The sequence below is a fragment of the Eptatretus burgeri genome, chromosome 2 (assembly GCF_056783735.1).
Source record: "Eptatretus burgeri isolate ZD-2024b chromosome 2, Ebu_testis_v1, whole genome shotgun sequence".
Taxonomy (NCBI): domain Eukaryota; kingdom Metazoa; phylum Chordata; class Myxini; order Myxiniformes; family Myxinidae; genus Eptatretus; species Eptatretus burgeri.
Genome location: NC_140962.1, coordinates 150,831,760 through 150,846,458, shown reverse-complemented (window position 1 = coordinate 150,846,458; position 14,699 = coordinate 150,831,760). Strand labels below are relative to the sequence as shown.

The 14,699-nt window shown below is 42.9% G+C and overlaps 1 protein-coding gene and 1 pseudogene across 4 annotated transcripts in view; one reads left to right on the top strand and one right to left on the bottom strand.

Moving 5' to 3' along the window:
* The window catches only part of LOC147033546 (voltage-dependent L-type calcium channel subunit alpha-1S-like), a 224,001-nt gene that overhangs the window by 187,244 nt on the left and 22,058 nt on the right, over positions 1 to 14,699 (bottom strand). For 3 of the 4 annotated variants that reach the window (XM_085854944.1, XM_085854955.1, XM_085854926.1), the window contains exons 4-7: positions 10,717 to 10,850; positions 5,063 to 5,215; positions 3,817 to 4,007; positions 1,191 to 1,294 (exon numbers count right to left, since the gene is read on the bottom strand). In XM_085854944.1, the coding sequence (XP_085711070.1) occupies positions 1,191 to 1,294; positions 3,817 to 4,007; positions 5,063 to 5,215; positions 10,717 to 10,850 (582 nt within the window). The remainder of the gene's footprint in view (positions 1 to 1,190; positions 1,295 to 3,816; positions 4,008 to 5,062; positions 5,216 to 10,716; positions 10,851 to 14,699) is intronic. The other variant, XM_085854935.1, reaches the window with a different exon arrangement.
* On the top strand, positions 7,167 to 8,129 carry LOC147033547 (uncharacterized; annotated as a pseudogene).

Here is a 14,699-nt window from a genome sequence, read left to right as displayed (position 1 = left end):
TCACACTTATTAGAGACACATTAATGATGTTGTCGGATAACTTACTGCATATACACCTGAGGAAGTTCATGGATCATGAACAAAATGTCACCTGAGGTTAAGTCTGCCGTTTCCTGTTTGTTTCATAATTGGTAGAGTATGGTTTAGTATCATTTGTTGATTATATTATTATATAAAATAATGCAATATAATAATAACAATAAAAAAAAAATACATATACATGTATAAATAAAGAAATGCCTACCCACATCTCTCACCTGCAAATGGAGGGGAATAGCCAATCAGTTCTCACCTTATCAACTAAACCCAGGTGGCTGGGATTATATAAATAATTGACCCCTCCCACACTCCTCAAGCCGAAGAAGCTGTGTAAAGCGACCCAAGAAGACCTACACAAGGTAAGTGCTAAACGCTGTTTCGAACCCTTCCGAGAATTCCTCAACGACTATAAAGACGTTCACACATAGTACACACATGAAAATCCCAATGCTATCTACCCTCTCAGCTACCTGACCGGTTTCATCACTTATTGGCGAATCATCAGCGATAGCGTAGACAGGAATATTTATAGTTGTGTGAGCCGTCCCGTCCCGTCATTCATCGATGTGCGAGCCATCCCTCGGATGGACGTAAAACTGGGCGCATCATCTGCCAGTATTAGTTGTGCGGCGTTAAATATCCTAAGGAACCCTTCACGAAAGAGTAGGTGAGCTATCGTTGGCACCATGAACAAATTCTAAATTCCTGCCCGAAGTACTGCTGGGAGAGGGATGGCAAACCTCCAAACAGGACTCTTGGCCAATAAACTGCTTCGACAGCACAGACGCACTGTGACACAGAGTATGGTACATCGGAGGATACACATACACATACATAAAAGTTAAATAACATTTTCACGAATAGACTTGCAAGTCATTGGAAACGTGTTAATAGTGGATTTATATGGGTCTGAACCTTCACACGTCCTTCCTGCCGCTATTGGTGGGTGACAGCAAACGTAGTGGAGGAATGTCCTGGTCCCGGATCAATGTCATCTTTGAACCGAGTCATGGCAGTGTTTGATTCAAGTTGGCTGAGCATTGCATGAGCCAAGGTGAATTAAATAAATGTTTGGATGTGGTGGTGTCTGCACGTATAGAAATTTGCATGAATGGTGGGACCACAAACAGGTGTATATATCGATTCCTCACCCGCTCAGCACACCCAGCACGAGGTTGAGCATGAAGAAGGAACCGAGAATAATTAAGGAGATGAAGTATATCCAGGGCCATCCATTCCCAACTGCATCATTCACCTTCAGGAAAAAGACAACATGTTAACAAAACAATTTATAAGAATTATAAGTCATCCTTGCAATTAGAAACCAATCACTTTATTTCCAGTAAAAGGTTATTGAATGTTTGCAGGTAAAATTCTGGAGGTTATATTCATAAAAATGGTCAAATGTAACACCCTCATCCTCCACCAATGTAGAGGTTTCTCGTTGATGTAGGCTGGTGATGTCACCAAATGCTTGTCCGCCATTTTGTAGGTCACCCAGATTGCAAGCAATCCGGTGCTGGATCGAGATCACTCAAAATGTCTGGATAAATATCTGCAACTGGAAGTGGCTCCAGCTCATCTTAGGTTGTTAGTCATTAAGACAAGCAGAGCAGGCATTGGTATATCCATAAATTAGAAGTGGCCGGGGTCACAGATCCCTACAGCTGACCAGGAAACTTGCTGACCTCCTTGGAGAAGCAAGCTAATATGGATCAGCTGCCTGACCTGCAGTTCCTCAATATCTACAATTATCTAGTATACACTTCCTCTAACTACACAAAGGAGGACATGAAAGCTAATCAGAGCCTGGATGGCTACATATATGTTGTGTCTGGCTGGGTTCATGGGATGCAGAACTGGAACGTGCCGGAGAAACAGAGGGTGCTGGTGCTGTCCAAAGGATGTACCAACCAATATTAATCAGCAATGCAAGCTTGTAAACACACTGGCTCGTCATACAACGTCTGTGGGGCTGATTGAGCATCGTGATCGTGCTCTATCATGCTATGACTAGAGGAACTTCTATCAACTGGTTACTCAATGGAGTCTCAGCTCTTTTACAACCCCATTTGAGCCAACCATAATGACCTAATGGCCCAGATTAGCATTGGTGGTAAGGGCCACCCTCACAAATGAAGGGAGATTCTGTGCCATCCTGGAATGCCATATGATGTATCATAACTAGCGGTGCCTCGCTTCACAAGTGATTCTTCACGATTGAGAAATTGGGCCAAAAATGATAAACTGCAGAGCACGATATCTCAAAAATGTACAGACGGATTTGATCGAAACTTGGTGGACAGGTTGGGCGTGTGACGAGGAAGACTTGATCCAAAGTTGGTGGAAATCTGGATCCGAGACCTTTTTTTTAATGATTCCTCACCATTGAGTGACAGGACTAAAAATGATATTCAACATGATATTTCAAAAAGTTGTCGACAAGTTCTGGCACAACTATGTTGATGAGTTGGGTAGGTGACAAGAGCAATGCGATTAAATTTTGGTTACGGTCTGAATCCAGATCCAGCCTATCAGTAGGATACAAAACTTAAACTGTTCAGCCTGGTGGAGGTATACGCCCGACCGAGTGACTTTCTAATTGTTTCGATGCTCCTTCCATGCACTCTTACGTATTTTCAATTGCTTTGACAAGTATTACGATGTATAATTTTGTATGTTCATTTCGCGTACGTCACTGCTGTCATACCGAACAAGTTTCAGACATTGTAAAGAACAGCAATGATTTGGGCAATAAAAGCGTTGTGCGCCGGTCAGATTTGACGACAACATGGCGGATATAACAGAGGCACGTGACCTTATGACCCCAAGTTGCTAACCTACGTCACGTGAGAGCGTACGCTCTCATCTATATCCCTCGTGAGAATCATGTGATGTTCGGTGGCAATTTTTTTAATTAATGCACACACAGCTCCTTGGTGCAAGCTTGCAGCATTTCTGGAGGTGCTGCTGTGCTTCTGGTGCAATGTTCCCGAACAAGATCATGGTGGAAAATTAGAATTTGGACATGGTGACAGAACATTTTAAAAGGTACCTTGGGTTTTTACCGTCCACCAGCAAATGCTTACTGGAATGAATAGGGAGCATAATGGACATCCCTCTCCCAGAAGGGTGCAACACAACACCATGAAGAATTAGGACTACAGATTATGCTTGGGTTGTGAATCAAACCAATACTAAAGTGAGTGTACAACCTCTGAGCTAGAGGGTCTTCCCCACAGGATGTGCGAGTTCATGCTGAGACGTCGACATGGTGAAGGCTTCGAGAGCCATTGCCTTTTCCTGCATCTGCCTGTCAGAGCGTTGTACCTCTTACTCTTTGGCTCGTTAAGGCGACAGCCACACCCAACAGACTTCAGCTTGAGAAACCTCTACAAACATGGCAAGGGTTTCCATTTCACAATGACATGCATCGTTAGAAATGACAAAGCAATCCGACACGGCCGATATTTTGTCCCATGCGACTCTCTCTCGGACACAGAGCACAGGACAGAAGATTGCGTTACCGCTCGAGTGTCAGGATGTGATGGTCCAAGCTCCGACAAGATGCACTCGAAGTTGAAGCGAGCAAGTTTCACTGCAATCCGTTAGGCCCAAAAAAGTTGAACAAATAAATAAATAAAGAGGTAGTAAGAGCATGCAGTGTTAAAAGTAAAGGAAAGCAATTTTTCACTGTAAATCCGAGTTGTTTTTGTTGTTAGTTTTGTTACAACTTCAACCACTGAAGAATAGTTATGATGAGATGACCAGTCGTACCCAGTGCAGAACATTAGTCCAGCCTTCCATGGTGATGCACTGGTACACTGTGAGCATGGCAAAGCCAAAGTTGTCGAAGTTGGTGATGCCTTCATTGGGTCCGACCCAGCCGGGGCGGCAATCCGTCCCGTTCCACTTGCAATGCCGACCCGCATTCGAGCAGGGGTCCGGATCGTCTTCCACCGTTATATCTACAACAATATGGCTCCATCATTAACGTGGACCGATTTCGACATTCCCCAAATTTTGATTTTCCTTTTTAAAATGGTCCACAAAGTCTTTCTTTCGTGGACTTCCTATGTCTGGAAGCTTTGGAATTATTTACGCCTTCGACTTTCAAAATTTCAATTTTTTTTTCTCCAAAATCCAGAATGACTGCTTACCTACACTCAATCGTTCCTCTATTTTCCCACATGTGGAACCAACCTCCACACAGGCTCTTCAATATCATTCCTCAAAGTCTTCAAGACAGCTGTTCACTGCCTCCTCAGATCATCCCCCAACTAAAACCATGACCTTTTCTACCCCTGTTAACCCAACGTCCCACCCACAAGCCTACGTCCTTACAAATTTCCATTGTTTCATTCCTGAGAGTTTGCTTCTGTATCCATCTGGTCCACCCTCATCCCTTCCCAAACCCATTGTTTGTCCAAGTCTCCCTCTGTTTTATTCTTGAGCTCCGCTGTTGCTGTTTCCCCCACTATCTCTACTGTTGCTTTTGTTTTGTTGCATCCTGATCCGTTCAGTTTACTGGCTCTTCCATGAGCCTTGACCTCGTATACAAAAATAAGAAAAAGAACGACTTTTATCGACTCAAATTTCGAATACAATGCAATCTAAGATGAGCAAAAATAAGAGAGAAAGTAGAGTGGTGCAAGTTGAACACAAGTACAGCAATCCTGCGTCTCAGGCACACTCGTTGTAATGAAATTTGATGACAACGATGGAACTTCTGTTTTGAGAACTAAGTCTTTGTGAACAAATTTCACCATGTTTTATCAAACATTGAAGTGCAGAATAATTTCTCCTTTAAAAGGTTACTAAAACCGGTTGTGTCGATGCCGTGAAATCAAATGAAGCTCAATTTGACCGTTTGGGTGCGGTGAGGTGCAAGGTGATTCCTCAGACCTCGTTTGTTCCAATGGGAACTGCAGGTCGAAAAGTTAAAGGTGATATGTTGCCAATGGGGTCTTTGAAGAAAGGGGCTGCAACGGAACACTGTGTGATCCCGGTGATGAACTCTCACCTGTACCGGTGTAATAACAAGTCCTGTGCAGTTTTCCCCGAAAGAGCTCCAGACCGATGATGGCGTAAATTATGACCACAAATAAGACGAGGAGGCCGATGTGCAGCAAAGGGATCATGGCCTTGAAGATGGAGTTGATTACAACTTGTAGGCCTGGCAAGCATGGAGAGGGGACAGGGAGCAGGGTGGGTGGGAAAGCGAGGTGGGAAGTAGAAAAACAAAAGGGAGAAAGGAAGAGGTAGGAGACCCCGCAGGTGTAAGTACAGAGGAACAAATTTCCAAACCAATGTGGATTATCATTGGGTTATATCACTCAGGCAGATCGTGCTTCAAAACCTCTCGTTTTGTTTCTGGAGCAATGGAGGTGAGGATGATGTTTGTAACACTGTCTCTATGTAACCCGAAACCAAGAGACTGTTATGTACACAATGACGAAATTAATAAAGTCTCTTTACAGGAGAGCAGCAAGTTGAAAATAATCGGCAGCATCACAGGTAAGCAAACAGGGCCTTCAGGCTGAGGCTCAAGCTTTTCCACCTCCTTTTTTCTAACACCTTTCCATGGTGCTATTTTCCATTCTCCCTTCTCCCTATAAAACTGTGTAAGTATGTTTAGTAAGGTTAGAAGAAAAAAAAATGACCAAGCCAAAAAGCATAACAAATGTTCCATGACAGGACATGACGCGGAAACGTTCTACGACAGGACGCGGAAGGGAGACATTGCTCAAGCACTGTCAGATGGGCTGAATGGCCTTTTCCTGTGTTTCATCAACTGTGCAAATGGGAAATGGGGACAGAAATGTGTGGTTCCACAACTGGACAGAACATGGAATTGTTCCTCAATAGGACATGGTGTGGAGATGCTCCACAACTGCAGTACGTGGCACGGAAACACAAGATATAACATGGAAAATTCCCACAACGAGACTTGGTACAGACATGATCCATGAAGGGACGTGCCATAACCGAGTGCGCTACATGTTGTGCTGTTTCACCAAAACTTCAGACTGAGATGATACCCAGTCGATTGTGTTGGTGGAACGTCTCGCACAGCTCCGCTTGGTGGGGTTTTAGAAACAATTTATAAAACGAGAGGGCTGCAATCGGAGATCACTGATGGTTCCCTGGTATAGCCATCTCGGAATGCCGTATTAGCCAATTGGTAGCACTCCCAATTCTGCCTCCCTTCGGGAAATATAGTAATTTTTAAAAAATAAATAATGCAAAAGTTAGATAATTGAAAATTAAAATAGAAAAACTTTTAAAAAAGGAAAATGAAATCATTGGAAATTAAAAAATATAAAAATAAAAAAATTGAAAATTAAAAAAAAACAAGTTGAAAAATTAAATAAAAAAAATTTAAGTTGAAAATTAAATACTGTAATTAAAAATTGGGGGAAAAACATTAATGGGCATTCTAAAGTTAAATAATCTTAAAACTTAAATGTTTGAACTCGTTCGGAACCTCCCACCCCCCCAATAGTCCAACAGCCGAGGGGGGTAACCCTAACATCTCTGATAAAGTTTTTTTTCTCTGCTGATAATTAATCTCTGGGGTGTATCTAATGATATCCAGGTGGGTGTGAACCTGTCACCCTTGAGCAATTTGAAATATTCAAGATGGCGTCCAAGATGACTGCCCAAATTGACTAAAAGTAGAAAATTCATGTTATTTCAGTGTTTTCTGCTATAGACCGATGAGTTTTTGGATGTTATATATGTTTTAGGGTCCACTAATTTAAATAAAAAGGGTTTGTGAAGTATTTGCTGTTCCGTTACTATAGTAACTACCAATTATAACTACGATTATGCTGGTAAAAAATGGTTAAAACAACCAAATTGCCATAATTTCAAGAAAATGTTTATTCTTGCATTATTTTGTTGTTTTTCTACACATGAACTAATGACAATAATGTTTTACATAAAATAGAATTAATGAGTAATGAAGTTATGGTGCCATGGTAACCATGACAACCAATGCGATTATGATGTTTGAAATAAGAGCTGAAGATATATAACAAAAAACTGTGCATTTCTGATCTAAGTTAAATGTTTTCAAACTCCTAGATCATGGTGGGTTAAATTTGATTAACAAATATGTTTAATGTGGCCATGGTAACCACAAAAATGACATCCCTCACCAAAAGCTGGTAGTTAATGGAAGTGACTCTGTTCCAGTGGAGATCAACCATAGTGTGGTTATTAGGCGTTGTGATATGACCACAAACCAGGAAGAGGGTGATACCATCATTGTGCAGCAAATCGCATCTGTAAAGCCTAATAAGGCACTCGTGGTAGCAGACGATACAGATATATTTGTACTATTGCTGCACTTTACATTCAATGGACAAATTTCTTGCCCTGTCACGATGGTGTCTCCAGTGAAGGGTCGTGCTGCTGTCGACATCGGAGCCAGTGTGGAAAAGCATCATAAGATTATTCCAGATTTACTAGCAACCCATGGACTCACAGGATGTGATACCGTCGCCACTTACTTCGAAATTGGCAAAGGAATTGCCTTAAAGGTGCTACGTACTGGTCGTCATTCTCTAAGTTTCCTTGGGGACACCGGTGTACATATATCTGAGATAAGAAAGCAAGCCACACTATTCATGTCATCATGCTATGGTGTACCGGAATGTCAGTCCATGACAAAAGCGCGACAGAAACTGTGGGCCTCTAAAGTAGGCAGAAGTACCGCTTGTGCTCCGGAACTTCCATCTCTTCCTCTAACAGATGAAGTGTTCATGGAGAATGTTGCTCGCGCCCATCTCTAAGTTGCAGTATGGAAGAAGGCAATGGATGCAATGCAACCAGTCTTAGATGCCACTGTATATGGTTGGTATCATGAGCAGGGTTCATCTCTGTCACCTACTCCACTACCTGAGAATGTCCCTCTTGCTGCAGAAGAGCTTCTTAAATTGATTAGGTGCACCTGCAGCAGTGAAAATGCGTGTAAGGCACGACGTTGCAGTTGCAACAGCTCAACTCTTGCTTGTACCATTTTCTGCTCCTGCCAAGGCAGCCAAGCTGTTTTAATGAGTACACAAAGCAAGTCATGGAAGTAGAAGACAAAGAAGACTCGTCTTTATTTGGAATCTCTTGACAAACTTCAGCCCCACAAGATACCATGTTTGATTTGATGTAGTCACCATTATTTAAGGCATGTGTACTAACTACCTTAAAGAAGCCTTAGTGGCTTTTATTGCATTTGTATGCACTATGAATAGCTATGAATTCGAAATAAATATTTCATCTAAAAATATCTTTTTGATATCCCAGTCACTTGTTTTTCTGATTTTCTCAATAATCCATCAGAAACATATTAATCTTTCATTCCTTGTGGCCATTGTGACCTAAATATGTAATTTCGTTTTAATCATATAACATATGTAAAACTAAGTTTTCAGAGGAATCTAGCTGTCATTAAAATGATATAAAACATGGTACATTGTGTTTTTAATTGATATGGTCATCGACATGTAAAAATTAGTATTTTTCCTCATTTCCTGGACGCCATTTTGAATTCATCAAGTTGCTCAGGGCTGAGAAGGTCACACCCACCTGAATATCATAATATACATCACGAAGATGCATATGAAGTAGAGAAAGTAACCATATCAATAAATTTTGGGTCCAGCTAAAATTTCCTTTTCTGGTGCAGGACTATAGCAAAAAAAACATGATTAAAAACATTCGGTACCAATTTACAGTGGCATCGTTGTGGTAACCATGACAACATCTTACAGTTTATTACCAAATCAGCCCCCATATGGTTTATGAGGTAGAAAACAAATAAGATAAAATGTACAAGTATATACATTATATGCTGTGCATCTTTAACACCTAACTAATCAGTGATCATTTTAGATAGTTACCATGGCAAGAGAAAAATGCAATTCATCATCCTATTTTACTCAATGCAGTGATCAAGAGCATATGCCAAAAAGATTAAAAATAAAATAAAAAAAACAATGTCAATGTTGTAATGAACATGTTCTTAAAATATATGGCAGATTTCCACTTTTCTATATTTTACTGACATAACGGTAGTCATATTAATAGTTACCATAGCAAGGGTACAGCTGATATTTCCCAAACTATTTTACACATATTGTTGAAACTCAAAACATATATTTGAACAATAAAATCATTGATTTCTGGCCGACTGCATTGAAAGAATAGGAATTTTCGAATTTTAGCCCATTGTGGCAGCCATCTTGGACGCCATCTTGAATATTTAAAGTTGCTCAAGAGTGACAGGTTCACACCCACCTGGATATCATTAGATACACCCCAAGGGTGAATAATCAGCAGAGAAAAAAAAATTATCAGAGATGTTACGGTTATGTGAAAATTTGGCCTTTGGCTGCTGGACTACAATGATTCCCGCTTCCTAAAAACAGGAATGTGAAGGTTCATCATCGGTTCGTTGAGACGAGGAGAAATGTGCCATCACTTGAATGTTTCACAGTGAATCGTGGACGCGACACAGTTGCCTGCAGAGCAATGACTCGTTAAATAAAATGAGATGAATTTGCTGCTTTGATTGTACATTTTAAAAGTTAACGATGTGAAGTGAGAAATTCTGGAATTATGATATCTCATGACCTCGACTTTTTTAAAACACAATTTGAGGGAAACTTTTTCAGTTTGTCCTTGAGGTTTGCCTGTTTAGTGTTCCGGAGCATAATTATATTTGTCCGTCCATCCATCTCTAAAAACGACATTTAAAGCAGAATGATCCATCCATCCATCCATCAATCAGGACCGTACTCTATGCAGAGCGTTGGTGCTGCTTAAGCAGTCTCCTTGGCTGTTGGGCACAATCCTAGATGGGTCGCCACTCCGACACAGTATACCAGCATGCTGGCACTCATTTTGCCGAACTCGGAAGGATGACCGGCAGAGTCAACCCCACCTGGTATTAATTCAACAGCCAAATGGAATTTGAACTCAGGATCCTAGGATCCCAAGCCCACCACCCCAACCATTAAGCCAACACCAGGCATAGCAGAATGCTCACCACACCTATTGTCTCCCTGTTCTTCAATTGATCGATCCAAATCATTGTTCTTCCCTCAACTCCTCCAAATCGGTGAGATATCGTCCTCTCGTGACATCCACTATTCCCATTCCTGATATTTTTCTATTCCCACTGACTGTCCTCTCCAGTCCACCTGCACTGTCTTTTCCACATTTACTTTGTTTGTCAGCTTTGTCGCTCTCTGCTCACATGCCCTTTGTCTACTTATCCCTTTCTATTCGCTTATCCTGCAATTTTCTACTTAAACATACCAAAAGTACTGTCGTTAGTTTGTATACTCTTCGATTGATGAAGCTTTCACCTTGTTATGATTTTCATGAAATATTACAAATCAAAGGACCCTTTGGGAATCATCAACAAGGGGTTTGTAGAGAATATGTTAATTAAAATTCCCTTTTATGATCCCTCACAAATGTATTTTGTATACAAATAAAAAAATATATATATTTTTTAAAACACATCTCAGAAACAGTTCAGGGGAAAACAAAACAACGACACAAAGATGACAAAAAAGTAGAGCAATGCAGTAAACGTGCTCACTCGTAGATGCCACATGCGCCGTACAGATCCAAGTGCCGATGCCTAGTAATGTAAGTATCACCACTTACTCTGCACACCTGTGATTAGGCGAAGAGGCCTGAGAACGCGGAAGGCCCTCAGAGCCTTGACGTCAAAGCCCACACCCTTAAGGCCTCCACGATCTGGTGTGCTCGTGAACTGCTCCAGACACACGCTCAGAGTCCTGCAGTACGCAGGGAGTACAGTGAGTGACACAACTTCCATGGAAGGTCTCCAGAAGCCTTTCAAGGAGGAGCTTCACGGACCTCACTCATACTCTATAATTCTGAAAAATAATGCACGTTTTGGAAATCATGTATACATCAAGTCATCGCCTCCCCTCGCTGGAATTTCACCAACAATCTACAAAGGGAAAATCTCGCCATTGTTAGTCATATTCAAATGAGGTCCCACCGAATGCTCACTTCACAGTTGAACAGAAAATAATGATTGTGACAACAGCAACTGGAGAGTTCATGGAACACTACTTCAATTTCAATAAAATATTGATTTTAGTAATTGTTATAAATAAAAAAAAATCAACCCGAAATTTTAGTGCTGTTGCAGTAGTCCAGAAGCATTCCCAAACATCACCCTAATACTGAGGGGTGGAGGAGCTCCTTGTGAGCCAACAGGCATCCATATCTAGTGTCCAACTGTTTCTGAGAACGTCCTCCTGCAGTTGGGTTACTATTTTAAGGTTGTTGTTGGGAGGATTTGCACTCCTGCTACCGTAGCACACTTCACTCCACAAAACACAAGAAAAATGCAAAGAAATATGAAAACCCACTCCGTGGGACCACCTCCTGTGCAGCTGCCCTCCGCAGGGCAGCTCAACGGATGATGGGATTGGGGCAAGTTGAAGGCAACGTCCTTCGAGACCCCTACTCTTTGATGATATTAGGGAAACCATTGGGTAACCTTCCCGGGTCAGATTGCCGTAGCGTGTGTCAGGGTCGTGCTGAGGTGTCGTCCACCAGACGGTGGTCTCCTTGGGTTAACCTGAGGTGGTCCCTTTGGGTGGGTGCCTGGAATGTCCTATCCCTATCCCTATCAACTGTCTCTGTTATCATCTGAGCTCAAGAATTTGGACATCAGTATTGCATCATTCTCTGAAGTTTGGAGATCATATAGTAGCGAGATAATTGCGGGTGGTTACACTGACTGTTGGTCTGGTTGCTCTGATAGCAACCATGCCCAAGGAGTTGCTGTAGCTGTGTTCAATAAGCTGACTCCAATTATAATTGAAGTAACACCGGTCAATGAGCGTATTATGAGACTAAGCATTTGTCACTCCTTGGGTATCGCTTCCCTGGTTTCTGTATGTGCTCCGACTGAGGCTAGTGATCTCATGGAGAAGGACCAATTATATGCCACGCTCGAGTCTGTGGTTGATTAGTGATCCAGGTGAGATACTCTTCCATTCTTGGGGGATTTCAATGCATTGATTGGAACTGATAGGGATGGTTATGAGACATGTGTTGGGCCCCATGAGTCTGGAACTGTGAACCAGAATAACACTAAATTCCTTGACTTTGCAAGAAGTCATGGAATTTGGGTGGCTGGTTCATGGGTTCAGCGTCCATAGGCTCATCACTGGACATGGAATCCGTGGTGGTGTGACAAAGGAGATTGACCATGTGCTCGTTGATGATCACTGGAGGATGACCCAGAACTGCAGGGTCTCCAGGAGTGTTCAGTTTATCAATGCCAACCACAGGCTTGTGGTAGTAAATCTGAAGTTGCAGCATAAATCCAGGAGAATGGTAACTTCCCAGCCTTGGCTGAATGTTGGCAAGCTCAAGGATGAGAGGGTAGTTGAGGAGTTTGCAAACAGGTTGAGAAAGGATTTGGGGGACTGGGTGCTTCGGGGAATCCTTAAGAGTTGTGGAGTGCCTTCAAGACCACCATCCTTGATGTTGCCGGTGGATGCCCTGGAACTCACCGCAGGGCAAAGAAGAATTTTGTCTCTCAAGGCACACTGGATACCATTGACCAGAGTCGCAGGGCCAGGCTGAATGGCAGAGCCAAACTGTTCAGTGAGTCGAGGCATAAAACGGCACGTGCGCTGAGGGTGGACAAGGAGGCCTATGTGTGAGGAATTTTGAGGTGGTAGAGCATTGTGAATTGACCTGTGGTTAAGTGATTCTCATCCTGCTTAGAGGGGAATTCACGCATTGCGTTCCTCCAAACCTGTCCCTCGGTGTACTGCAGTTCGAACAGAGGGTGGTGGGCCCTGGACAGAGGAGTCCGAAGTGAGTGGCCACTGGGCAGGTTACTTTGAGTGGTTGTACCAGGCTGATTTACCAGCTGTTGAGTTCAACATCAGGGGTGCTACTACCCTATTGCCGACCCTCCAATCAACTGTGATCCACCTTCGTTTGTGGAAAAACAGGCCGTGGTGAACCGGTTGAAATGGGGTAAAGCTCCAGGGATAGGTGGCATCCATGCTGAACGTCTTAAAGCTGGTGGAAATGCTGTACTTATGTCGTTGCATGCAGTTCTATGCTCTGCTTGGAATATAGGCATCATTCCAACTGACTGGAAGAGGGGCCTTGTTGTCCCTCTATGAAAAAGGAAGGGTGATCGCCAGGACTGCAACAACTTCCGTGAGGGTGACGCTGCTTTCAGTGCCGGGCAAGGTCTTTGCTCGGATAATTCTTGATAGGGTTCGCCACCATCTGCTTGAGCACCAGTGTTCAGAGCAGTCAAGCTTTACACCAAAGATGTCAATGATTGACCATATCCTTGCTCTTCGGGTCCTCACCGAATGCAGATGAGAGTTTCAGCAAGGACTTCCTGCAGCCAAAGTTGATCAAAGTGTTCGATTCATTGAATCGGGATGTCCTCTGAAGGATTCTTGGTCTTGTTGGGGTGCGACCAAAACTAATCGATCTGATGTCTGAACTAAACTCTGGGACTGAGAGTGCTGTGAAATGTGGTGATACCATGTCTGACTTATGTCCAGTTGTTACTGGATTTCATCAGGGGTATATTGGCCCCCACACTTTTCCTCGCTTGTACGGACTGGATTCTGAGGAGGATGTCGGAGAGATCAAGCTGCGGTGCATCCTTTGGGAATGTAAAGATCTCTGACCTTGATTTCGAATATGATGCCCTCATCTTTGTGGAGACTCTGGATATCATTTTGGGGGCCCTCGATGTGCTGAATGAGGAGTTGGAGCCACTGGGATTATGGGTTTCCTGGGTCAAAACTAAGATCCAGGATTTCAACGACATATTGGATGCTGCTATCTTGCCTGTAGCGGTTTGTGGTGAGGATGATGATGTCCTGGAGAGATTCACTTACCTTGGCAGTGATATTCATGTCTCTGCTGGCTGTGAGCCAGAGGTCAGTAGATGTCTGGGTCGGACCTGGGGAGTTATGGATTCATTGTATCATGGGGTGTCGTGCTGCCGGTACCTGTACAGGAGGACAAAAGTCCGAGTCATCAGGTCCTTGGTGCTTCCAGTCTTGCTCTACGGATGTGAGACTTGAACTCTGACCATGGATCTGAGATGGAAATTATTTCCTTTGGGAGCAGGTCTTGTTGGAGAATCCTTGGCTATCACTGGGCGGACTGTGTGTCCAATGAGCAGTTGCTGAGAGAGACTCAAATGTGATTTGTTACCTCCATTGTCTGTGAGCGTCAGCTGAGGCTGTATGGGCATGTGGATCATTTTCCTGAAGCTGATCCTGCTCACCAGATTCTCTCAGTGAGGGAGCCTCGTGAGTGTATGAGTGCCCACGTGCCTCGTGGATGTAGCAGATTGATCAGCATCTCAAGAGGATGGGGAGGGACCAGGCATCTGCCTGAGGGATGGCCAGACAGAGGCCCTGGAGTACTGGACTGAGGACCAGACCACCCCATTTAACCTTTTTTTTTGTTTTTTAATTGAAGTACTGCAAAACTGGTGGTTCTTGGAAGTATGATGAAATGCGATTTGTGTTTTACAGTGTTCAAATGTATAATTCAAATGGAATAAAAGTTTAAAGAGGTTTTAAGGCATATATATATATATATATATATAT